At 43.7% G+C, this 24,651-nt stretch overlaps 1 protein-coding gene and 1 long non-coding RNA gene across 16 annotated transcripts in view; one reads left to right on the top strand and one right to left on the bottom strand.

The window, feature by feature from the left end:
• The window catches only part of SLC8A1 (solute carrier family 8 member A1), a 146,519-nt gene extending 133,774 nt beyond the window's left edge, over positions 1–12,745 (bottom strand). For 13 of the 15 annotated variants that reach the window (XM_065835143.2, XM_065835144.2, XM_065835148.2 and 10 more), the window contains exon 1: positions 12,548–12,631. In XM_065835143.2, coding sequence (XP_065691215.1) covers positions 12,548–12,600 — 53 coding nt within the window. In that variant the 5' untranslated portion in view covers positions 12,601–12,631. Of the gene's footprint in view, positions 1–9,101; positions 9,263–12,547 lie in introns of all 15 variants that reach the window. The other 2 variants (XM_071805843.1, XM_065835150.2) reach the window with 2 other exon arrangements.
• On the top strand, positions 10,689–23,541 carry LOC139827508 (uncharacterized). The gene is made up of 3 exons (XR_011738140.1): positions 10,689–11,000; positions 11,231–11,271; positions 17,094–23,541. It is a non-coding gene; the product is annotated as an uncharacterized lncRNA (long non-coding RNA).
• Positions 23,542–24,651: the final 1,110 nt, after the last annotated feature.

The raw sequence follows: 24,651 nt of genomic DNA, 5'->3' as shown, positions 1-24,651 counted from the left end.
AGTACAACCAGTTCACTACTGTGTAGGCAGCTGTATGTTTAGAAGATCAGTGTCTTAGCAGGGCTGATGGAAATACAAGCTTTCCTCTTTCATTCGTCTCCCTCCCAGGTGCACCTCAGTAACTAAGAAAGTTGCTGGCCCCTGCACCTCAAGACATCAGTTTGGTATTTTGGTATTTGTGCCAGGGACGTTAACAGTATCTGGCATTTTGTTTGCCACCCATAGACTCCAGAGTTAGTAGTTGTATTTACATAACCGGTGGCATCAGGAAGGCAGGCAACAGCTGCAGAGCCACCAATGGGAAGAAATAAGAGAACTGAGAGGTCTAGAAGACATGATTCAAGAGGAAACATTGGAGCAATGCAGACATGTCGTGTCAAGAGAAGTTATATATCCTCAGAAATCTGAAAGAAGAGATGTTTCCCACTCTTACTGTAAATAAGAAGTCAGGAGGCTAAACTACAGGCAGGGAGACTGAAGTCTGACATGAGGACAAGCTTCTTATAACCATGGGAATAATGGTATAGGCAGCTGGATCATCTGGAAAGAGGGAGAAGTCTGTGTAGTGGAAAAGTTTTAAGATAAGGATGAGAAAACCTCTGTTGAGTTCAGATCAGGTGTAGATGACCTAGGTCTCTCAGCATCATTTAACCAGGAAGTTGCATCTGAGAGGTGAACAATCAGGAGACATTCAGCACACCATAAAAAACAAAAACAAAAAACAAAAAACAAACACCCCCTCCCCCCAAATAAACAAACAAACAAAACCCCAAACAAATGAAAAAAAAAACACAACAAAACAAAACTACTGCTGTTAGTAGGGTGAAAGAAAACCTGCCTCCAGGTTTTAGACAAATATTTGTGTAGGAAAACAGTCAGAGCACTGGAAGTTAGGCCACACTGGGAGAACTGATCTAGGTGGCGATGCTACCCAAGCTCATGCAACCTGGGAGCAGATTGAACTTGATTCCAGGCTGGCAGCGAATTTCCTGGGCAGATGAGCCATTTAGCCAGTGGGACACTAGGAAAGAGAACTTATTGCTGCTCCGAGGCCCATGATATATCCCACTTGGGTGTTGTCCTGCCAAGGACCCAGGCTCACAGTCATTTAACTTACTTAGCAACCTCTTCTGCTAGTTTTTAATGTTCAGCCATAGGAACCTTGAAGCTTACCCAAATGCTCTCAGGAGCTGGTGGCACAGGAATGTTGTAAACCTTCATCCTGTCATGGCAGTCCCTGTCCCACTGCGAACTGCAAGTTGAGGTACACAGACAAATGGCCTGCCCTGAGCAAACTGCAACACTAATGAGACCACAGCACAAGGGCACTCCCAATAGCAAGGACAAAATGATGTCATTGGTTAACCCTGGCTTAGGGCTATATAAGTTACAACATGAGGTAAGCGTATGAGAAGCTACCAGAACCTGCAGACCATAAAAAGAGTAGTAACATATATGCAGCTGACTTTCCCTGACCAGTAGTTACACTAACTAGACAGCAGCACAAAAAATGGTAGAAAAGAGAAACATTGCACGTAATAAATGCAGAGCACTAGCTTAATTGTTGACTGAGGCAGAAATTACCAAGACAACCATATCATGAGTACCAAATAAGTGTATAACGTCAGGAAACCTGGGGACAGAGAAGGAAAACTAAATACAGGTGGATGGCTTCTCTGGGAGGAGACAGTCTTGGTAAAGAAGCAGAACCTGGGAAGAACAAAAAGGTCAAAACTAGAATATAAGGCAAAGTAATTAACTCAGGACAGATTTGGGACTGTTGGTCAGCCCTGTGCTTAATTTTGACAGTTTGAAGCAGGACGATAAACCTGCTGTTTCCACCTTTCTTGTGTCCAGCTTGCCTTCATGATCAGGAGGGATTAGTGTGCTTTGGGATTAATAAGCACTGTCTCCCTGTGACTGGCAAGGAAACTCCTAAACAGTACTTCCCAAGCACACTTTCCTTTCCTTTCCTTTCCTTTCCTTTCCTTTCCTTTCCTTTCCTTTCCTTTCCTTTCCTTTCCTTTCCTTTCCTTTCCTTTCCTTTCCTTTCCTTTCCTTTCCTTTCCTTTCCTTTCCTTTCCTTTCCTTTCCTTTCCTTTCCTTTCCTTTCCTTTCCTTTCCTTTCCTTTCCTTTCCTTTCCTTTCCTTTCCTTCCCTTCCCTTCCCTTCCCTTCCCTTCCCTTCCCTTCCCTTCCCTTCCCTTCCCTTCCCTTCCCTGACAGCCTGACTCTGCCTTCCAAATCCCCATTTCTCCTGCTTTCCTCTTCAGAGCATCTGAAGTGTAGACATTGGAATTGTAGGAGTTCAGTAGCTGAGGACCTATAGAGGTAACCACGCAAAAAATGAGCCACATGTGCACATGGCTGTACCTGAAGTCAATCAGACCACACACATCTGCTATGTTCAGCACATACCTAGCTCTTCAAAGAACTAGTGCCTCCCTGTAGAGGGTTTTTTGGGGAAAGAGCTAGCTGAAGTGAAGTCTCTGCACAAGTCACAGCCACAAAAGACGGGACACACGTCAAATAAAATCCACTCCAAAGACGAGAAATGAAGTTACAACTCAGGACAAAGGCAGGGAGTTTGTGCCGGCAAAATATCAGCTTTACTAAGGTTAGAGTCTTCAAACTTGTCTTATTCTATAGTTTTCTGTAGGCTGCATACATGAAGGCACATTTCAAGATAATAAAACTGTCTGTTTCAAAGAGAAGAATGTTAAAATCAGGTACATTTTAGCAACTGGGACAGAAATTATCTAGAAAACATGAGTAGTGACACAACTTGTACTGCTTACAAACTTGTCCTGTTTTGTAGCATTCCTCTAGGTCTGTGCATCAAAGCATGCTTGAAATAGTCTGCCAGGTTATTTTTAAGGTAAAAACACTGAAATTAAAGGACATGGGCCAAAAGTTTTCTAGTGCATTATCATGGAGTTACATCTTCAGGTATTTTAATACTTTAAGGCACTTTCCAGGCACACATGAACCAAGTTGCACACCTAGACAGGTTTACCCCATTTTCTAAAAATGCAAGGACTGTCACTGAATTGTGGATTTTCAGGTGGGTCTTTGTTTATTTATAACAGAAATTCTCAAGTGTCTGGAAAAAAAATCAACTATTTTTTTCTAAAATACCCATGATTTGTCCTTAGTCTTACCTGATGATTGGTAACTGAACAAACAAATAGTTGTCTACAAAGCAGATTTTCACTGGCAGGCAGTACAACATTTTCTCTGATAAGAAAATGTGCATACTCTCTACACACTGTTCTCCTCCACAGGATCACAGAGATCCTCATACACACTCACAGCACAGAATATTCAAGATTAAATCTTTTGTCAAGATTAAGTTGGAGACATGTCACACTTCAGGAAAAGGATGGGGTTATCAGCAAGTCTCTAAACTGCTCTAGGTATCAGTTACTCTTGTTCTTGGAAATTAACATCATATCAAGTCAACTCAAGCCAAAAGGCAAATCTCTCAGTTACTGAGAAATATGCTTCTTGGAGCATCTATTTTCCATAACCAGTGACAAATTTATTTCAAAACAAGAGAAACTTTTAAATGCATTTGTTTTCCAAGCTGTGCTGTGGACTAGGCCTGGTACAGAATGTGAGAGGAATACAAGTTCAGGACATCATACCAGGGTCCACTCTGGTGTTGGAGCTCATTGTGTTAGATCTTTGAGTAACGTAGCCAAAGAGTGTGATGAGGACAGCTTTCACAGCTGTGTATCTCTCTTTTTGCAGTATTCTCCATGAATTAACACTACTAAGAAGATTTGGAAAACCTGGTAGCATGTTTTCACAAATATTTGTCTCCTCAGCAACTTGGAAAAAACACACACGGGAGGCAAGTGCTAGAAGTTAAACCTGTATTAGCTCCTTTGTCAGGATACGCCTCCTGCCCTGTGTGAGAACATTGGTGTAACATGTGCTTTACATCTGAAAGGTGTCACAGCAGGCAGCAGAGAAGCAGTAAACATCATTATTTTGGACAATCAATAAAAATGGAGGCCTACTTATCCATGTAAAGACAGAGTAATCCAGAACATTTGTCTTGCTTCTGGACTGGGTATTTATCCTGGACAGGAGATGCTTTCAGAGCCTTGCTTCAAATAGCTATGCTCTGAGAAGCAGGCTAAATCTGGGAGGTCATCTTGAAATAATAGTTGGTAGGCCAAAGAGACTTAACATTTAACATGCTCTAAAGAACCATATGGAATAAGTTACACCAGAGAAACACAAACACTTGTCTCTCACATCCAGTGTTATTGTTAGCAACTTATTCGATTGTGTGTATTCCTCAGCAGCGACGACGACTCACTAAATAACAGGATAATACCACAGATCACTAGCATGTTGTGGTCTGTGGCCACAGGAAGGGTTTACTTTTACTGTGTACATCTTGGCAGTCTCAACATGCTAGCAGCAAATCCAAATGTTTATTGCTGCATCTAGGGTGGAAGAACAAGATCTCTGCTTGGAGCCTTTCTGTAAGACAAAATGATAACATGGGATATTTCTAATGTCATGCTTGCCAAACTGCAACAAAAGCAGTGAGCTGAGAATTAGATGCTGGGAAAGTAGACGTCACCTTGGTTTTGCTTCCTTGTTCCAGTATGCGAAGACGGCAATTGCTGATGCTGGGAATCAGCATGGCAGGGGGCTGTTTCAAAGATATGGGCTCCCTGTTCCCACACCGAAGCCTAAACCTTGATGCATGGTTGCTACTTTTGGAAACAGGCATCAAAGTAAGCTGATATGGAAGAGTGAAGAGGTTGTGAGGCAAGAGGTAAGACTGGTCCACCAAGCCCTAGGCCCCTGCAGAAAGCCTGAGAGTGGTCACAGCTGCCTCAGGTGGACAAGCACATCCCCTTGGCTGGGCTCTTCAGGCTTCTGTCTGAGGCTTGGCATGCTGAAGCCCTGCCCAAATCACTGTGGGCCAGGCCCCTCCACCACCTCCACTAAGATCATGCCCTGTCCCTTGCTGCCTAATACTTGTTGAACATTAGAGATAAAAACATCCTGGTGAGATCTTCCTGTAGCCTGGGAGACCTGTCTGCCTGGAGGATCATTTTTAGGTAGACTGCATTAAAGGATGCCAGCCCATCTCCCAAGAGGTTAGGGGCTATACAGGTAGCCTAGGATGGCAGCATTTGTCTCCTTGCATGTTGCTGTCCAGACAGCCTTCAGGGACCCAGTTAGCAGAAAAACAGGAGCCAGCAACCCTAGTCCAGCCATGCTGCAACATGTGTGATACACCTCAAAGTAGAGAAGAAAATGAAAAGGCAACATTTCATGTGCTGAAGTTTCCAAGAAAGACTCAAGGAAGCCTTGTTGGGGGATAGACAGGCAGCAATGATTTTGCAGGCCACATTCCTGCAATTTCCATGGTTTGTTATTTTTCCATTTTCATATTTTCCTCTAGTTTCCTGCTTTTGCTTATATAAGAGGGAAAGAAAACCGGATTTGATGTTTCAGTGAAAGGAAGGGCAATTCTCTGGAAAAGCAACAAATGCTGTGTGGCGCTGTCATGCAGGATTAGTCTGCAACCTCTAGGGCATGCTGCAGTCTGTGGGACAACCTGGGAAACATCCCAGCAACAAAACTTTTGGTGAAACTCATCCTGGATAGGATGAGGAGCTTGAAAATACTGGGAGACTGAGAGTAGGAAAAAGGCTTTACAATATAGTGTATTCCCATGGGGAGCAAAACAACTCAATCACTGAATCTCCCAGCCTGCTAAGGCTAAATCTATACCCGAACAACAGTCCTTGGCAGAAGTTCCCAAGCCATTGTCCTCTTTGGGTATTTACAGACAATTAATTAATTAATTAAGCTGAGCAGACCCAAAATAATCTGGGGCATATGTCCTCCCACCGTACCTTTACCCAAATCCTAGCATTTTCCAGAATTCCAGTTCTCTGAGTATCTTCCCTCTACCTTTGCCCAACTTTCTTCATAAGTAAAGTGATGCAGAGTTTTCCAGAGTGAAATGCATCTCTTCTCTTCTCTTCTCTTCTCTTCTCTTCTCTTCTCTTCTCTTCTCTTCTCTTCTCTTCTCTTCTCTTCTCTTCTCTTCTCTTCTCTTCTCTTCTCTTCTCTTCTCTTCTCTTCTCTTCTCTTCTCCTCTCCTCTCCTCTCCTCTCCTCTCCTCTCCTCTCCTCTCCTCTCCTCTCCTCTCCTCTCCTCTCCTCTCCTCTCCTCTCCTCTCCTCTCCTCTCCTCTTCTCTTCTCTTCTCTTCTCTTCTCTTCTCTTCTCTTCCTTCTCCCTCTCCCTCTCCCTCTCCCTCTCCCTCTCCCTCTCCCTCTCCCTCTCCCTCTCCCTCTCCCTCTCCCTCTCCCTCTCCCTCTCCTTTCTTCTCTCTCACATCTATGGCAAGGGTTCAGCTAGAGAGATCACAAACCAAAACCTACATTTTATGTTAGCCACGCCAGAGTTCAGCATTCCAAGGATTTAGGAAAGATCCTAAAAAAAACCACATCCCAAACTCAGGAGGAAGTTCAGTGTTAAATATAAAAGAAATCCAAATATGTTGAAGTATGGAAATCAAAACAACTTCAGCTTTGCCCTGCAGTGACCCCATGCAATAAGAATACGTTTATGATTAGATCACATTGGTGGTTGGAGCCCTACATAAGAATAAACTGAGTAAACTCAGTGCAGATTTGCTGTATTGTTGCTGTTTTTCCTCCATGTGTCACCAGAATAAACTTGAGTTTATTAAGGGATTGACTCCAAAATGAATGTCAACTCATAAATGGCCTGATTTACCTGTAAATTGGCAGAAAACACCACCACTGCTTAAATCTGTCATGTTGCTGTCTCCTCCCATAGCAGCACATGGAAGACCAGAGTATGAGAGGGGGCAAGAATGAAACCTCTTTTTGTTTCTAGGATTAAATGTGAGGTAATGTCCAGGTCCTCCCCAACATATGTGACCTACATGACCTTCAGGCATGCCTCTTCCTCCAGGTATGTCTCTGGGCATGGTTTATTTCTGCTTTTCCTTCTTCTTCCTCTGCATGAGTAATTGAGAGCTCTCCCATCAGTTTCTCTAGAAAAAAACACCTCTGCATTTTGGTGGCAAAACAGCTGCAGTTTGACCTTAAGTGCCTTAACCTCAGCCAAAACCTCATCGCGTAACAGTGGATGACTTAGAAAAGCAGTTGTGTATTACCAGGAGGTACCCCCTATCCATACATGCGGAGGATGCCAGTTCAGTAAGCAGCCCCATGTGCTCCAGAGATATGTTGTGGTCGTGAGAAATAGGTGTTGTAGGAAGGAGATAGCTAGAGGCTGTCATATTCTCCCGCCATGTTCACCTGGAGGCTGTGGGCATGGGAGACATGGGATACACTGAGTTATCTTTGGTTTGTCACTGATCTAGAAATGAGGGGTGTGAAGAGTGGGGCTCACATAAGCTATATGAGGAGCAGCTAAACTCACTTGGTTTGTTCAGCCTTGAGAAAAGGAGGCGAAGGACAGACCTCGTTGCAGCTGCAGCTTCCTCACAAGGGGAGGAGGGGCAGGTGACGATCTCTTCTCTCTGGTCACCAGCGACAGAACCTGAGGGAATGGCAGGACGATGTGCCAGGGGAGGTGTAGGCTGGACATTAGGAAAAGATTCTTCACCCAGAGGGTGATGAAGCACTGGAACAGGCTCCCCAGGGATGTAGTCATGGCTCCAAACCTGACAGTATTTAAGAAGCAATTGGACAATGCTTTCAGACACATGGTGTGAGTTTTGGTGTTGTCCTAGACAGGGACAGGAGTTGGACTCGATGATCCTTGTGGGTCCCTTCCAACTCAGGAGATTCTATGATTCATGACTGGAGTCCATCTAAAGCACAGTGGAACAGCAGAAGATCTCTGCAGCCATGTTCCTGGCCAGACTCCTGGCACTTCTTGCTGACCGCCTAGGGGAATCATACCAGGCACCTCAAAAACTGAGCTTTTTATCTCAACAGCATGCCACTCTGAATTCAGATTATTTTTCCTGCATTTGTAAAGAGGCTTTCTCCATTTGCTGGATGTCTTGTCTGCGAACCCCAGCACTGGGATTCCTCCCATGTGAGCACAATGCATCAATACCATGGTTTGGTTTGCTAGTGAGATGCTGAGTACATGCTTAGTATCATCCAGAGCTATTTTGTAAGACCTAGACTCCAGCATGGCATTCAAGGCAACTTGTATCATGGAATGGAAATTTAGGAGTAGTTCATGTCTGCAAGTGATCAAAAATGACAGCTGGATTTAGACCAGCTGAGGCCACTGAGGGTTATTTACTCATCTCTCGACGCTGTGCAGTCCATTATTCTACAAAAAACTTTTATAAAGAAGTAGTTTGTGAGGCTGGATGGCCCAGAGTTTAACACAGCAGCACAAATTGGCAGCACAGTTTCTCTAAAACAAAGGCTATTTTCACCTCCCATTTGAAGTTCTGCTCTTATTCAAAAGGATTACGGCTACATGTGCGTAGAAGATACTGGACATATTTGTGCTGCTATTAATGAAATGGCAAGCAGCGAGCACTGTGGTATGTGCTGCAGTATTTACACGTGGTGCTTGCAGTCTGTAATCACAAACTTCCTAAAATGCCTTTCCTTCTAGAAAACTGCTTGTCTTTGTGAATCCTCTGGTGAAACCCTCGCCAGACAGATCATTGCCCCTTAGCCTGAAGGAAAAGAGATGAGAATAAGAAGATTATGTTTCGGGAGAAAGAAAACCAGAGAAGACAGCTACCCATTTTCAGACTTTTTTGGAGCATCATATTCTTCAGGTCTCAACTCCTTGGGCAAACCAGATGTGAATTGGTAATTGGGTCTACAGGTTTCTAGGCTGGGAACAGGCAGAGCCATCACATAAAGTCCATTTCCCTAGAACATAGGCAATAAAATATATGTGGCCAGAGAAGGGGATCAGCCTGTCAGTGTGTCCTCAGAATCTGTTCCAATCTTCTGACTTACTAGAGAAAAGACAGATACAGTGTCCAAACTCCATCCTTCAGGAATCACCATGAAAATATTGCAGTTGTCTGACAGAGGAGACTACAGATTGGACTTCAAACTAGAGCCAGTTTGCAAAATCCTCACCGAGCAGCTTCATGGTGTAGCTCTCCTCTGTGTGATTTACTTTGAGGATGATCTCTTCTTGGGCACACAACCACAAACGCAGCTTTCCCTTCTCACAAGGAAGTCTGAATTGAGCGACCAGCTGTGGACATCTGGTGCAAAGACTCCTTCAGACCTGATGTCTGAAAATGAAGAGTGTTGTGGTTTATTCTTCTTTGAAAGCCAATAAGATTTAAGAATGCAAACCACCAGTACACTTATAGAAGTCCTGTATGCCTTTGGCTCCCTGCATGAGATACACAACATATTCTTTTTCTAAGTGCCATGAGCGCGAGGGCAGCTTTACCCTTGTCTGCGGCTAGTAAGAGTAAGCCCAGAGCTCAGCTTTACCCTGTTACTCGACTCCTGGGTTTTGTGCTGCCCCGACTTAGCTCAGCAGCCTGGCTCTGTCTGATTGTGAGAAAGAGCAGAACTCCCCCTCCCCCTCTCCTCACTGCTCTCTGGCAAAGAACCGTGCGTGGGAGGACCGCGTGGCGGATGCTCAGAGACTGCTGCACTCATAATGACTAGTCACTTATAAAAGACATGTTAGTGATACTATCGCTAATGCTTTATTTGACTATTTATATTCATGTCTAGGGTCTCTGAATGAGATCCCATCAGCTTTGCACAAAGGGACCAAATAAACACTAGCAATACCCATGGCTAATCAATAGTAAATATTCATAATAGCTGCTGCAATGATAAGAATAATAAACATCAGTGATAACACAGCCTGCCTGGAACTGTTTCTGATAGAGGGAGAGAAGGAGGGAGAGTCAAAGGGGGGTCAGTCACAGGGTCCCTGCACAGGTCTGCCCTGGGGCTGGGAACTGAGGGATGACCCCAGGTTCCAGTATAGGTTGGGAAATTACATATTAGAGAGCAGTGTAGGGGAAAGGGACCTGGGGGTCCTGGTGGACAACAGGATGACCATGAGCCAGCACTGTGCCCTTGTGGTCAGGAAGGCAAAAGGCATCCTCGGGTGTATTACAAGGGGGGTGGTCAATAGATCGAGAGAGGTCCTCCTTCCCCTCTACTCCGCCCTAGTGAGACCCCATCTGGAATATTGTGTCCAGTTCTGGGCCCCTCAGTTCCAGAAGGACAGGGAACTGCTGGAGAGGGTCCAGCGTAGGGCAACAAAGATGATTAAGGGAGTGGAGCACCTCTCTTATGAAGAAAGGCTGAGGGAGCTGGGTCTCTTTAGTTTGGAGAAGAGGAGAATGAGGGGTGACCTTATTAATGTTTATAAATATATGAAGGGTGAGTGCCACGAGGATGGAGTCCGGCTCTTCTCAGTGGCAAACAATGATAGAACAAGGGGTAATGGGATCAAGCTGGAACACAAGAAGTTCCACTTAAATTTGAGAAAGAACTTCTTCTCAGTGAGGGTGACAGAGCACTGGAACAGGCTGCCCAGGGAGGTTGTGGAGTCTCCTTCCCTGGAGACATTCAAAGCCCGCCTGGACACATTCCTGTGCGACCTCACCTAGGCATTCCTGCTCCAGCAGGGGGATTGGACTAGATGATCTTTTGAGGTCCCTTCCAATCCCAAACATACTGTGATACTGTGACTCCTGTCACCATAACTTTGTCTGCTGGGCCGCCTTGCCACAGACCATGGGCCAAATGGGGAGATCAGATTAAATAAGTCTCAGTCTTTCTGGCTCTATCCTGCCATCCTCTTCATGACCTGCCCAGTGCAACTGCTGGGGAACACCTTGCTCAGGGACCTGGCACATCAGCCAGTCTGTCTCTGGGGAAAGGGAAGCATGTAGCCTCAAAGAGACGGAAATTAAAAAAAAAAAGCTTTTATCTGTCAGCAGGCTCACAGAATCTATAAAACAGAACGATATCCAACAGAAAACAGAAGCAATCTGAGTAAGTATGAAATGCAGAAGTATTCTTTCATAGCAACAGCAAAAAGTTTTATTTGTTAATGACTCAATAGCATTTAAAAAGCTATCTACTGGTCCCAATTACTTAAAGATTTTGTTCTAGCATTTCCATAGACAGGTGATATGTATTTTAAAGGTACCTGTCAAAAAACTTAGTTTGCCTAGCACAGACAAATTTCAACTGCAGTTTAATTCTGAATATTTTCTTTCCAGCACTTGAGAAGAAACCAGACAAAGAGAAGATTTGTATTTCAGTGAGTATAAAAATGAGGAATGTGGGAATATCCATGGAAATGCTAGCTAAATAAGGGGAAATGAGGGCCATACGCGTGAGCCCTCTTGACTGCAGGCTCTACTACAGAGTTACAAGCAAATGCTTCCATTATGTTCTTCTTATGTAATGACAAGGGAAAGCATTTTCATTCATGAATGGAAATGTTTATGACATTTGTGGTCTAGTAATTTCCCTTCAGAATCCTTCTTCAACGCATCTCTGGAAATCTCCTACAATTTCAGTTATATTCCTGATATTATTTTCTATTCTTTCTGTATAATTTCACTTCACCTGCTCTAACGTTTTTTCCAGTCTATTAACCACCTGAAAAATGAGAAAGCTTTACCTAAGCACTTTGCAATGGAAGTATGAATACCATATTATAACACCTGAAAGCACATGAACTGTTACCCAGATGCCACTCTGTAGCATTTAAAGAAAAACCTCACATATAACTGTACCACCATGAATCAACAAGATTTTAAACAAAGGCTAGAAAAAGATTTTTTGTGTGTTATTTTAACAAACCACTTTCGTGGAGAAAGCCTTTCTGCCATGGGTATACTATGCTTTTTGACAGTGCCCAGTTCACAGAGCTAACCTGTTTCAGTGCTAGGTTGAAGGAGAGCTATTACTGCAGTGCTTTGGAAATATTCACAATAGCACACAGCTGTTTTCGCTGGGGTTGACTTTCACAACACTGTAATGGCAGTTAAAACAGTACCAAAAATCCTTGAGCAGGATGTAATCAACCTCAAATCTGCAGAGAAATATTGAGAAACTGCTTTCAAGCGCCAAGAAAAACAACAGACATTTACAACGGCCTCTTCCTAATGTCCAGTTAGCTCAACCAAAATGAGATGTTTCTCAAAACGAAAGTAGGACAGACCAGAGAAGAAAAAACCCTTGAATATTTTTATGAATTTTTCTACACAGAAACCCAGAAAGACTCAGACACTGGAAACCACCACTGATCCCTCCTGCACCTCTGACATCAGTCAGCCTGTAAATCCAGTTCATGAGTGATAAAATGCTTGTTTTCCAACATTCTTCTCTTGCCTCTTTCAGACACTTGGAAAGTTTCTGTCCCTCCAGCGGCAAAGCTGTTATATATCATCTTCATTACTCATAGAGCTTAATAGCTATCCAGCAACTGGAGTCACCCCATAGCCCCAGATTTATGGCTTTTCTCAGGATGTCAAGCTAACGGAATACCTAGGTGTTCCCAAGAAATGCCTCAATCACTTTTCACTTACCCCAGCCGAGTCTCAGCAGTTGTGGGTAGAGCAGAATGGAAAAAAGACCTCATATGATAGTGTCTCTAAACTTACCAGAAAGAAAGAAGCTGGGGTGCTTGTCCTTTAAGTGTCTCTAAAGATGGTTTGCATAGCTGGATCTCAGCTTATCTATGCTTTTCTGCTTTTGCTTCCATACATGGATCTGTTCCCAACAGTAACTTCAAGCTGTCGAAAAGAAGCTATCTGGCAGCTTTCAGCTTCATCTGACACGTAAATGAGCAAAAATAAATAAATAATAATCTTTCCTGCTGGTTCCCTTTTTCTTTGATTTGTATCTCAGAACAACCTTTTTATTTTTTTTTTTTTCCCTCTCCCCAGAGAAAGATTTGGCTGTCTTTTTTTTTTAAAGTAATTCCTGGGTGGAGGCAAACAGAAACGACCAAGGCAGATCCTTCCTTTGCCTTTCCTTCAGGCTCACATAATTTTGTTCTCAGATTTTATTTATTTTTTTTTCCTTTGCTTTGCTTAGAGGTCAGGGTTTTGCATGATTACTACTTGGAAGCATGTCAAGGAAATATACATCATGTCTGTATCAAGGGAAGGTTAAGAGTCAAATTTTTGGAGAGAGAGAGATTATAGAAGAGCCACGTGACTTCTCCCAGATTAGCAGCAGTAGCAGGAGTAAGCATTCCTCTGATATTACAGTAGCCACCGTGGGACATGCCTAAAACACTGAAAAGTGGAAACTGCAGTTTGGAAACTCCTTGCAGATGTATTTGTGAATAAATCACTCCTCATTCTCCTTCCTACTTTCCATACTTCATAGGTTTCAGGAAGGGTTGATAAAAGACAAAAATATGCACAGGGAGCCTTGTGTCACAGGTCAGGAAAGCAGTCGTATAATTAACTTTAACTCTGCCCTGTGTTATCTCTGCTGTGCAAATGGGAATGTTAAGGGCTCTGGTGAAAGGGCAAGACTAAGTACATGCCATTATTATCGTGGCAACTGGGAGCAAAGAAGGTATTGGAAGCCTAATTGATTGCTTCAGACTGGGGTCCCTGGATAAAAGAAAACTGGTGAAAGACAATTCAGGCATTTAGATATCTAAGGCTGAATGTAGGTGTCTATATTCAGGCGACTTGCATTGAAAATGTCATCCTCAAACTTGGTGGTTTTGATTCATTGCAGGAGAAGGAAATTCTTTGTATATTCCCACACAAGAATGACTTTGACTGTTTGAGATTTTTCCTTAGCATCTGTTGAACACTTGGCAGAACAGAAGTTTTTTAAAGAGCTTACAAACTCTACCTCTACAATTAATGATAAACTACCTTATTTTACTATTTTGTTACAAATTGCCCAATTAGAGATACAGCTTCAAATGGCCTATTTGACTTCTGTTATTTGGTGTCTCAGAAATTAGAAGTGGGGATGGGAAGCAGGGGGGAGGAATGTTTGTATAGATGGGGATTCTGGGAGGTTTCCAGCATCCAGTATCCAGAACAAAGACAGCTGCCCTGGAAGCACAATCGTGTGTTCCAGAGCAAGCAGAAGGCCCATGAAAGTGTGAAATAGGCAGCCAAAGGAATCACTTCAAAAGATGAGTAAGTAGGAAGGGGACCCTCTGGTTTCTACCATGCCAGCCAAATGACTGATGCCTGTCATTTGGGGTGGTGAGAAGTAATGGGAAGAGAAAAATCTCTTCTGGAAATCTGTCCTGGGGTTTCTCCAGCCTTTCAAGAGCAGGAGCCAAGCTCATCCTAGAATGATACTTGAACAGAAAAATATGCCCCTGTTGCCTTTCAGAAACGCTTGGTGACTCTGGAGGTCTATGCTCTAGTACAAATCAGAACATGATTCATCAAAGCACTTAATTTCCTACTTAATTTAAATACTGAATAACACTTTTGACTCCCCTGAAGTTATTAATGTGATTTTAATTCTATGTTTTACTAGATTGTCCAGGTATGGACATGAAGCTACCACAAAGACACATAAAAACCGAACAAGATTTGGCACTAACATGTGAGCGTATCTGTGTTTTAGGGGTCTCTTGACTTCCATGTATTGCTCCTAAAAACTCTAATGGCTAACCAAAATGGACTAAGAAAAGAAATATCATTGTTTCAACCCATTGCATGTGTCCTCCTTTCCTGAAGGAAATGTTGAAAACCGCAGGTGTGCGTAACTGTAGAAAAACATATGTGGCTTTGTGAATAACATAATAATGCTGCACTCAGAGATGTGGAAACCACAAGGCCAAGGGGTTAGGCTGTTTTCTGGCTTTGATCTGCCCTTCTGCACAGCAGCTGCCTGTCACCCTCTGGATGAATGACAGCACCCTCTTTGAACTCCACTTTCTACACAGACTGGCCAAAGAGCTTCTCATAATTTCCATCAAGAGCTTTTCCATTCGTCCCTGCTGGGAGAGGTGAAGTTTGTATCAGGGCATGTGGGTGATAAGGTGAAAGAAATTCTCCTAAAGTGAAAGAAAAAATAGGCAGCAGTGTTGCCAAGCACCGAGTGGGCCACAGGGAGGTGGAAATAAAACACCATTACCCTTTATGTGCACTGACTTGTCTCCTGCTCCCCAAACAAGAAGGATGGAGGGAGAAAGTACATCTTTGGAGGTGAGACACGTGGAGGACATCAGCAGCTCTGCTTGGCATGGCACCAGACGAATTTGCAGAAGTGCTGGTGAGTGCAGACCTGGGATCAGGACTGGTGCCTCTGCCAGACCAGGGTGGTGGGGCTTTGTCTCCTGAAGTCTGGCCCCTGTATGGCGATCCTCCCATCTACCCCGATCTCATCCCAGGGCTGCACACTTTTCTGCAGAAAAACCTTCCCAGCTTCTCATTCAGCAACCAGGTGCTGCATCTCCAGGTTTTTGTTCCAGGAGGTTATGCTTTTTTGTGCCATCCATCCTCTGCCTGTCACAGTCAATTCTGTAGCCTTCAGATGAAGTCGGACCTTGGTCTTCAGAGCTACTAGCGCTCTTTCCCAAGCTGTGTGCTGCAGTTTTGAGCCACCAAAGAGGTGCAGAAGTGTCTTTTATGAATATCAATATGAATTTCACAAGAGTGATTTAAATATAGCTGACTGCTTTCCTGGGAGACCCTGTAGCTATGTTCTCACTGCAGCAAAAGCTGCACCATATGCCAAGCGTTCGCAGCCGTTTCCCAAAGACCGCCAGGGACTTTTTATTCTGCATTTGGCTTGCACATGGCTCCAAATAAAGGCCTGCTGCGCAGAAAGGGTGGAGGTACAGACCGCATCTAACATCTTCTGTACATTCAGATGTGCTGCTCAGGTACATTTAAGCAGCATTATGTGCTATGAAAGCTGGACACAACTCTGAGCAACATGATCTAATATGGATGTCAGCCCAGCTTTGAGCAGGGACTGGACCTCCAAAGGTCCCTCACAAGACAAATTATCCCACGATTCAGTGAGAAAGTCTGTTTAGGACATAGTCATATGAGGAACTGCAAGAAAATCTGAACTCCTGGGGTACTTGAGTATTTTTCTGCCTTCCTGTTGTTTTTTGTGGCTAACTTACAAACTCCTTGAGCATGGTCAATTTCTCATTCCATGTACACAACCTGTCTCCAATGTTATTTGAACCTTACTGCACTGCAAATGAAAATCCACTCTTTTCCCCTTTTTAAAAAAAAAAAAACAAAAAACACAAAGTGATTAAAATGCAGTTGGGCCTGTGCCCAGGTAAAGCACAAAAACATCAGGCAGCTGTTCTTTCCTTGTGTTAAATATGTAAAGCTTTGTAAGTAAATAAGACTTTTTCTGTTTAGAGTAAGCAAATATACCTCCAAGCTGGGGAGTGTCCAATTCTTAGTGATCATTAAGTGATTGTTTATTTCACCAAGGCAGAAATTACTGTGCCTTCAGGACAAAGCTAATAGAAAAAATGCTAATTAGTGTTGGTCAGAAATTTTCCAATGGAACATTCCTCTGTCAGAAACTCTCCTGATTAGTCAAAGTTGAAATGTTCCACAAGAAATTGTTAATTCTGCTGAATCTCCAGTAGCCCATGGTGGGCTGAGGTGGGGTAGAGTGCAAATAGGGAGAGAGGGAATCCATCAAAATCTTCTTGCTCATTCTCTGCTGATTTACCTGCCTGGCTATAAGCCTTGTGGCATCACTAGGCACTGGAGTTGTGGGGAATCTGCCATGCAGACAACATGCTGGAGGACAAGTCCTGGAAATTCCTGGTTCCTGGATGGGAGTGGTAAATATAGAAGTCAGGGAGCCTACCTTGTCTTCCCAGCTCTCTTTCACAGGACACAAGCCTGGGAACATGTGTGCAAAGTGGCACCTTTTCCAAATGAGTTACCTCAGTCAGTTAAACCAGACCTTCTCCTTGGTTCCAAAAAGAAGAGACTTGAATTTTTTCTGGAATTTCACCAGAACAGCAGGAGAAGCTGGTCTGATACCAGCTGTGTTCATTTGAACTCAGGTTTCTACAGTTATAACTTCTCCATCCCCAACACATAGAACCTGCATGCAGTACTTTTTTTCATCTGACACTTACCTGCCTTTTTACAGAGTTGCCTCCAAGGCTGAAGAGATGAGGATCACAGCAGCCTTGTCCCTGTGATATTCCTAAATTTGGAAATAGCCACAAGGGCTACAATCTGCACGTAACTTGTGACACTCGAGGGCTCTGTGGCAAGACTGGAACTGAAAAGCCCATGAGTGCTGAACTTCCGTGGTGATGACTGGAGGAGCCTGCTAATATCAGCTCACCCTGGACCTGCACTGCAGCCTTGGAGAGCACACATACAAGCAGCATTGTGCTTAGATGGAGCATTGATCATTGCACATTTGTTCCTGGTTATGCTTGTGTCTTCTAACTCCTTTGCTCCAGTCCTGCTGAAACCACCCTAGCTCTTCGGATTTCCACGTTTCTGTCCTGCAAAGTACACCCCTGCAGCTGAGCACCTGTGGGTGCAGTGGACATGACCTTTCCTTAGCTCATGCCACCTCTTCAATCCCAAGACTGACAGAACATGGTTCTAATGCTGATCAGAATATGGCAGTGACCAGGACTAAGAATACCCTGAATTGCCAAGCACTAATATTTGATGCATTTCAATATTTAAAGAGCTTGATACGATAATTAAGAAACACTGTTGCTTTTTAAATTACTTGAAGACGATTTATAATGCAACAAATTCACTTGTAATGAACGATATTTTGGCTAGGGTAGACATATGGCTCAGAGAGATGCCTATATTTATTTGAAACATCAGAGATATGACAATTTTGAAGTTCTCTGCTGGAAACCTCTGGTCTCAACAGGCCAGATTCCCAGCCAGTGGAAGCAAGCGTAGGATCTAGGCAGCACCTTTACAATGGTAGCAGTTTTGTTGAAGGAAAGTTTTGCCTCTGGAAATAAAGTAAGAGACAGAGGGTTTCCCTGAAAGTTTTGTTTTCAGTGAAAATATTTGGATTGTCATCTAAAACTTGAAAACCACAGCTGGAAAAAAAATTAACTGCAGGTTGCCAAAAAAGAAGAAAAAAAATCCCTGCTACCTTTTCTTTCTTGATTTATTTGTTTTCCTGGAAACATCCTGATGTGAGTAACTGCAGCAGTTTATGCTAGATCAGGATCAGACCCAATACTGATAGCACTGTCACTTGCTTGATAAAAGCCATATGAGTCTACACAGAGTTCACTCTGGCAGCCACATCTCTCACAGATAACACATAGCTGCTGTGTCCCTGAAGGAGAGAGCAGGGAGGTGATGGCACAATTCATGCGTCGATATATGATCTGCTTTATGTAATATAATATGCTTCAAATGCACCCAACGCACCACGGAAACTATGCAAGGGAAGCCAAGAAACCTCTGTACAATAGCACAGAGACAGTCTGTAAAGGACAGTACACTCGGTTACCAGTGATGGAACATTCTGCATGAAACATCCGCTTTGTTTCTGATTGTCATAGAATGTCCTGAGTTGGAAGGGGCCCACAAGGATGATCGAGTCCGACTCCTGTCCCTGCATAGGACAACCCTAAAGTTCACACCGTGTGTCTGAGGGTGTTGTCCAGTCTCTTCTTGAACACTGTCAGACTTGGGGTCGTGACACCTCCCTGGGGAGCCTGTTCCAGTGCTCCACCACCCTCTGGATGAAGAACCTTTTCCTAATGTCCAACCTGAACCTCCCTTGGCACATGTTCCTGCCATTCCCTTGAGTTCTGTCATTGGTCACTAAAAAAAGAGTTCAGCACCTACCCTTCCTGCTCCCCTTGTGAAGATGCTGTAGACCACAATGATGTCTCCTTTCAGTCTCCTCTTCTCCAGGTCAAACATACATACAAACACACCCTTCCTCCAAGCCCTTCACCAGCTTCCCATCCTGATTATCAATGGAGGTCTCCAAACATGTCATCAAAAGATGAGCCTTGGAGCAAAAATTCATACCTGCTGGAAAACCTGGAAAACCCTGGAAAACAGATGGTACTGGTTTTACGGTGCATAGGAATTTTCTCCAGCTGCCCCTTGGCAGTCCAGAAAGAATCAGGACACTTTCTTTCCTTTCCTAAACCACCACTGGGGTCTAAGCCACTCTTCACTTCCTTCCCATCTGATGATCCTGTCTGCTGCCCAAACACCACCCAGTTTAATCAAATTGTATGAGTCCAGGTAATTAAAAAAAATAATTTCTCAACTTGCACTTGATGCAAAAGTGGAAAGTGAAAAGTTCTTTTTTTGTGATTTTTCCTGCTGCATTGCTAGATTAGTGCAACTCACTGCCTCTGCCTACAAACCATGCCTTGCTTATAGCCTCAGGTGTTTACTAGTCCTACAGTCCTTTTTCAAGCCAGAACAAGGGCAGAGCAGGGAGAGGATTATTCTGTCATAGTGATGTTTCCTATGAAAACCAGCCCATTGCTCCACAAGTACCTGGGCCAGGTGCATTAGCAACTGGAAGCTCAGTTTGCAAGCAGAAGCTGGCTATCTCATTTGGCCTTTCTCTGCTCTGTTTAATTCCCGTGCAAAACAGAAATGATAAGACTTTGTTTCCACTGTTGTGTCACTTTGGATTTAGCGGGCAAATTTTGTTTGCTACTGTAGGTATGGAGAGACTTGGAACTGAAAGGTTTTATTCTGCTGGTTTTCTAGGTATGGCTATAATGCAGTTAGGAGAAGTAATCATTTTTCTTTTTTCACCAGTGAAGAAGGTGGCACATGCAACAACTGGTACAGCAAAAAAATTCATCTGTCCCAGAAAATGTGAACAAACATGACAGAAGTGTAGCAAAGCAACTGTTGAAGGCTTCAAAACGTTCATAGTCTTTTGCTTGATGAAAAGAAGGGAAAGGCAAAAAAAATGGAGTTGAACATTTCCGATCATGGCAAACCACATGGGAGCAAGCACCCAAGGGCAGGTTTTCTACAGCCATGACTGAATGTCCCTAGCACAACTCTGCCAGTCATTCTGCAACCAGACAGGATTTTGGAGCCCTGAATGGTCAAATATTGCAAATTTCAAAAATTTCTCTGCTCTACACTTTGCTTATGATCTGATACTCCTTTGTCCTAAATAGTCAGGAAATCCCATCTTTTGATTTCTTCTTCTGCCATGCAACCACGACCAGGTTGCCCCAAGCCAGTGGAGCTGCCAAGATAAAAGCGGTGTTTTTTTTTGAAGAGAGCTTGGTCACAGAATTTTACCTGAAGATGTCCATCATCCTGGGTATCCCAGAGGTCATTTTTAGCCCTCTGGGATTAGGAAGGAGTTTTCCATCCTGTGGGAAGAGGAGTGTGGCTCAGGGGCTCCTTTGGTTCTGCAGTCATGTCAGGGTGATGGGATTCTGACAGCCTTTCTCCAGAGTGTTTTCATTTCTGTTCATCAGCTTGTTGGTGTGATAACATTAATCACCACTTCTGTGGAAACAGTGCTTTTGGAGACAAACATTGTAATCAGGATGAAGAGACGCTGATAAGTATTGCTAAAATTAAAAACCTAAATTCAGCAAAATTGCTTTCTCTAGGAAAATATATTTTAATCCAGAGCTGCTGTTACCTACTAGCTCCATGCTGTCTTGATATAGCCAGGTATACTCACAGTCTCAGGGGGTGGCACCTGTGTGGGAGTCCCCAATAAAGATGCTCCTCAGATTTCCCCAGTGGTACTTTCCTCAGTGTGTCAGTGATCTCCCTCTTATACCGTCATCTGACCAGACAGTTGCTGTGAGCAGCTTTGTCTCCAGAGGGGAGACAGCCCAGAAACAGAAAACCCAGCTGATGATTTTGCTGGAAAAACTGACAGCTGCCCACTGCTCGCTGCAGCACTCCTCATTCCACACCCTGCAGCCTGTTGAAAAGATTCGGGGTTTCTCCCTGGTGTTGTCATCCTTGTATGGTTCATAGATGTATCAGGGCTCTCTGTGAGAGTCCCACCTGCAGGGTAGGAAAAGTCTCAGGGTGACACCTTAATGCCATTGAGACAAGAGATGCTATATGCACATACTCCATTGACCTTACTATCTGATCTCTTATCACCATCAGAGATCATAGAATCATAAAATCATTTTGGTTGGAAGACACCCTCAAGATCATCAAGTTCAGCCATTAACCTAACACCGGCACTAAACCATGTCCCTAAGAACCACATCTATATGCTTCTTTTAAACACCCCCACGGATGGTGATTCCACCACTTCTCTGGGTAGCCTGTTCCAATGCCTGACAACCCTTTCCATTAAGAAACGTTTCCTAATATCCAATCTAAACCTCCCCTGGCACTATTAACTCATTAGTGGAGTTAACTCCTTAGGCTTTTCCTAAGGCAGCTTGAGCCCTTCTTCCATCCCCGGCAGCCTCTTAGACGGTGCCTGCCCCTCTCTGTTCATGGCGACGTGTTTCTCAGCTCTTCGTAAGCATGAGTTTCTCGCTATAGAAAAGCAGCCACATTGAGCATGCCACAGGTTCCTGCTCTTCATTCCCTTGAACTCTCTGGCTTGCTCGTTGCTCTGTTGACCCTTCACCACACACTCCAGAAGCCCCATGCCCCATGCCATTCAAGGATGGGTAGAGACACCTTCACAGTTTTATTCATCTGCCTTTTTATGTCAGTCAAAAAAAATGTCCCAATTTAGCATGCTGGAGACTTGCAGCATGTGATCAAGCATAAGGAGACCATGTATGTGTTTGAAATCAAAGGGAAAAACTGAAATCCTCTACTAATGCTGTAATTTGTGGGGCTGCAAAGGTCTCCCTGAGGAAGGGGTTGTCTCTGTTTTCCCCCTGCCAGCTCTGTGCTCTAGGCTGTGATCTCTCCTGGATGTCTGTAAGCCTTACTGGAGGCAGCAGCTACAGCTATGGGGGCTGGAAAAGGGTAGTTCTTTGCAATCCCTGGTGCAACAGTACAAACTGGAGTAGATAAATATTCAAATCCAGAGAGTGATGGACGGGTGTAATGTCAGTGTTAGCGTCACCACAGTCAGGTAATTTGTGCATGAACGTGACTAAATATTAAAGGAAGGTATCTATTTAACCATAAACCTGCCAAGGGTGTAGCATTTCAGAAGTATTTCATGGCCTATAAAACTGAAATACAAAGCCTAAAAGTATCACTTCCCAGTGGAAAGCATGAAATGGCTCACACTGCCAATGCTGGGGCCATAAAGCTGCAAGTTCACAGCTCTGTGGCATCCAAGCTTCTTTTTTCCTACCCATACTCAGGAGGAGTGAGAGTTGCTTCAGCCTCCATGAATGGCTTCATGCTTTACCATCTCTCTGGAAAGTGTGAGGGAAGCAGAGGAGAAAACAGAATTTCTTACTGCTTATACTTCATACATTGCCACTTAATAATGTTAATGCAGTTCATACAACACAGGACAGTTTTAATTTACAATTAATATAATTACTAGGTAATCATTAATAATTTCCTGCATGTTCTCAGGGGTCTGAAAGCAAACCCCAGGCTGGCAGAGCAGCAGTCCTAGACAGTGTGTCTGATTAATGATTAGGTTTCCTAAATTTTTTCCCCTCCTCAAGACTATCTGCCAAAAATGTTTGCTTTGCCCTCAGCTGTAGGGCAGAAAGGGAAGGAAGGGGGATCATTTTGCCTGCTACTTCCTTGTGTATTGTCAGAAACATGCCCCAGCCACTTCTTTTTTTGTGCGCATGAATTGATTAAATGGTGGCCTCTGGATCCCCAAAAGAGAGACCTGCCTGTTCCTGGGTGAAGAATTGGATCCCCTCACCCACCATGAACCATGCATTTGTGGGTGGCAAGAAGTTGCTTAAGGGAGAACATTTCAGGAACAGCTCAGTCATCAAGGACAACTCTCATCTTCCCACTACTGCTCATCAGTAATGATACCTGGAAGACCATCATCATGTGAGGCACAGCACAGCCCCCAACATTCTCACTCCTTTCTCAAAGTACAAAAAAAAAGGGTGATGCATCAGCATCAGCAGAGGAAAATAAGAAGAGATACTAGGAAATCTTTTTTCCTCATGAGGGTGGTCAAACATGGGCATGGAAGCCCTGAGAGTCTACAGCATCTCCATGTTTGGAACCACTCAAACCTCAGGTGGACATGGCCTTGAGCAACCTCATCCAAGCCTGACCGCAGTTGTGTGATTCTCTGTATTTCCAAGATCCGAAGGTTCAATAGAGAAAGTTTCCTGGAACTGTTGACTGCCACTTAACCACCAGCATGCCAAGGGCAGAGGTGCAAAGCCCAACATTTCTTTCATGGGAGCGGGCTGCCTCCAGATTCACCCCTTGCGACGGACACCCTAATCTTTACACTGTGTTTCGTCTTCTGCTAGTTTAATACTCAGGACTGGAAGGAAGTGGAGACAGAGATTGATCATTTGATCCTTTAGCGGTGATTATTATGAATTCATTCATTTGAACTCATTTGGAATTTATTTTTTCTTGCTTTTGAAGCCTGTATTTGTATAGTTCAACAACATTACTTCTAGCAGATGCAAAAATAAATATCTGACAAGATCTAGTTTAGCAATGTGCCACCTGTATGTATGTTTTCTGATGTATAATAATAAATATATGCTTGTTAGTAATATATGATCTATAAATCAAATTTTCCAAGGTCTTTGATTAATCTTTGTGAGTAGTGTAAGGAAGATTACTTTCACCTTGTCACAAGAAATCCCTGCTCTGGGGTCTAGTAGCAACCACTGCCACTGATTTCACAAACCAGTTTCTGTTCACCTCTCTTTTGTTTTCATTTCCCTATAACTTTCTGAGATATTCACCTGTGAGGCTGAAATTTTCCATGTTGAGCCTCTGCCTGAGGAGGGCTTTAGACAGCCATATTTTGGGAGGGACAGTGCAGAGGGCAGTAACAGTCATTATTTTCCCCTCCCTCTTATGGCAAAGACAGTGGGATAATATTTGCAAAGTGGCATGGAAGTCCTCCTCTCCAAAGAGCTGGATACAACCCACAGCTGGAAGGACCTGGCTGAGGCAGGCTTACAAGCATGCAAAAACTATTGTATCAAACCTGAACTCAAAAGATTTGCATGGGAAGTGGTGTGGTACCACTCCAGATCAAGACTCCATCCCTGCACAGCTGATGCCTGTTCTCATTTGTGGGATTGTTCCACTTTCCAGGCATCATCCACAGGATGGGGATGGGACAAGGGGATGGGACATCTCCTTGCTATTGTTATGAGTGGTCTTGCAGCTAAGTTTAGGCATTTTAGGGCTGAGCCTTAGGAGATGCTGAGGGCTATATAGCAATGTGAAAGGTGAATGTGCCTTCTTAGCTAGTTGATTTACTCAAAGAGCTGCTCAGAAAGTTTGAAGTGAAAAAAATCTCTTATACCTGTTCTGATCACTAAGTAGGACAGTCTGGTCTTTAGGCTTGCAACAGACCACCTTAAATGCTATTGTCAAGGACAATACATTCTGCCAGTCATCAGGTAACACTTTTCCAAAGCTCCTCTGGTTTCTGAGCTGCCTGATGATCCTCACAACCTTCAGCTCCACATTGGCTGATGTTCATCAGTAGAAGGCCTTGCAAACAGCTGTATTTGGCTGAGGGAGAGCTGTGACCAAAGCCTTTTTGAAGTTGCTGAAGATTGTGGTAGTACTTGTTATGGTATGTATGT

The sequence above is a fragment of the Patagioenas fasciata genome, chromosome 3, assembly GCF_037038585.1.
Source record: "Patagioenas fasciata isolate bPatFas1 chromosome 3, bPatFas1.hap1, whole genome shotgun sequence".
Classification (NCBI taxonomy): Eukaryota; Metazoa; Chordata; class Aves; order Columbiformes; family Columbidae; genus Patagioenas; species Patagioenas fasciata.
Note: the sequence above shows the minus strand (reverse complement) of the source record. Positions and strands in the feature narration are given on the sequence as shown.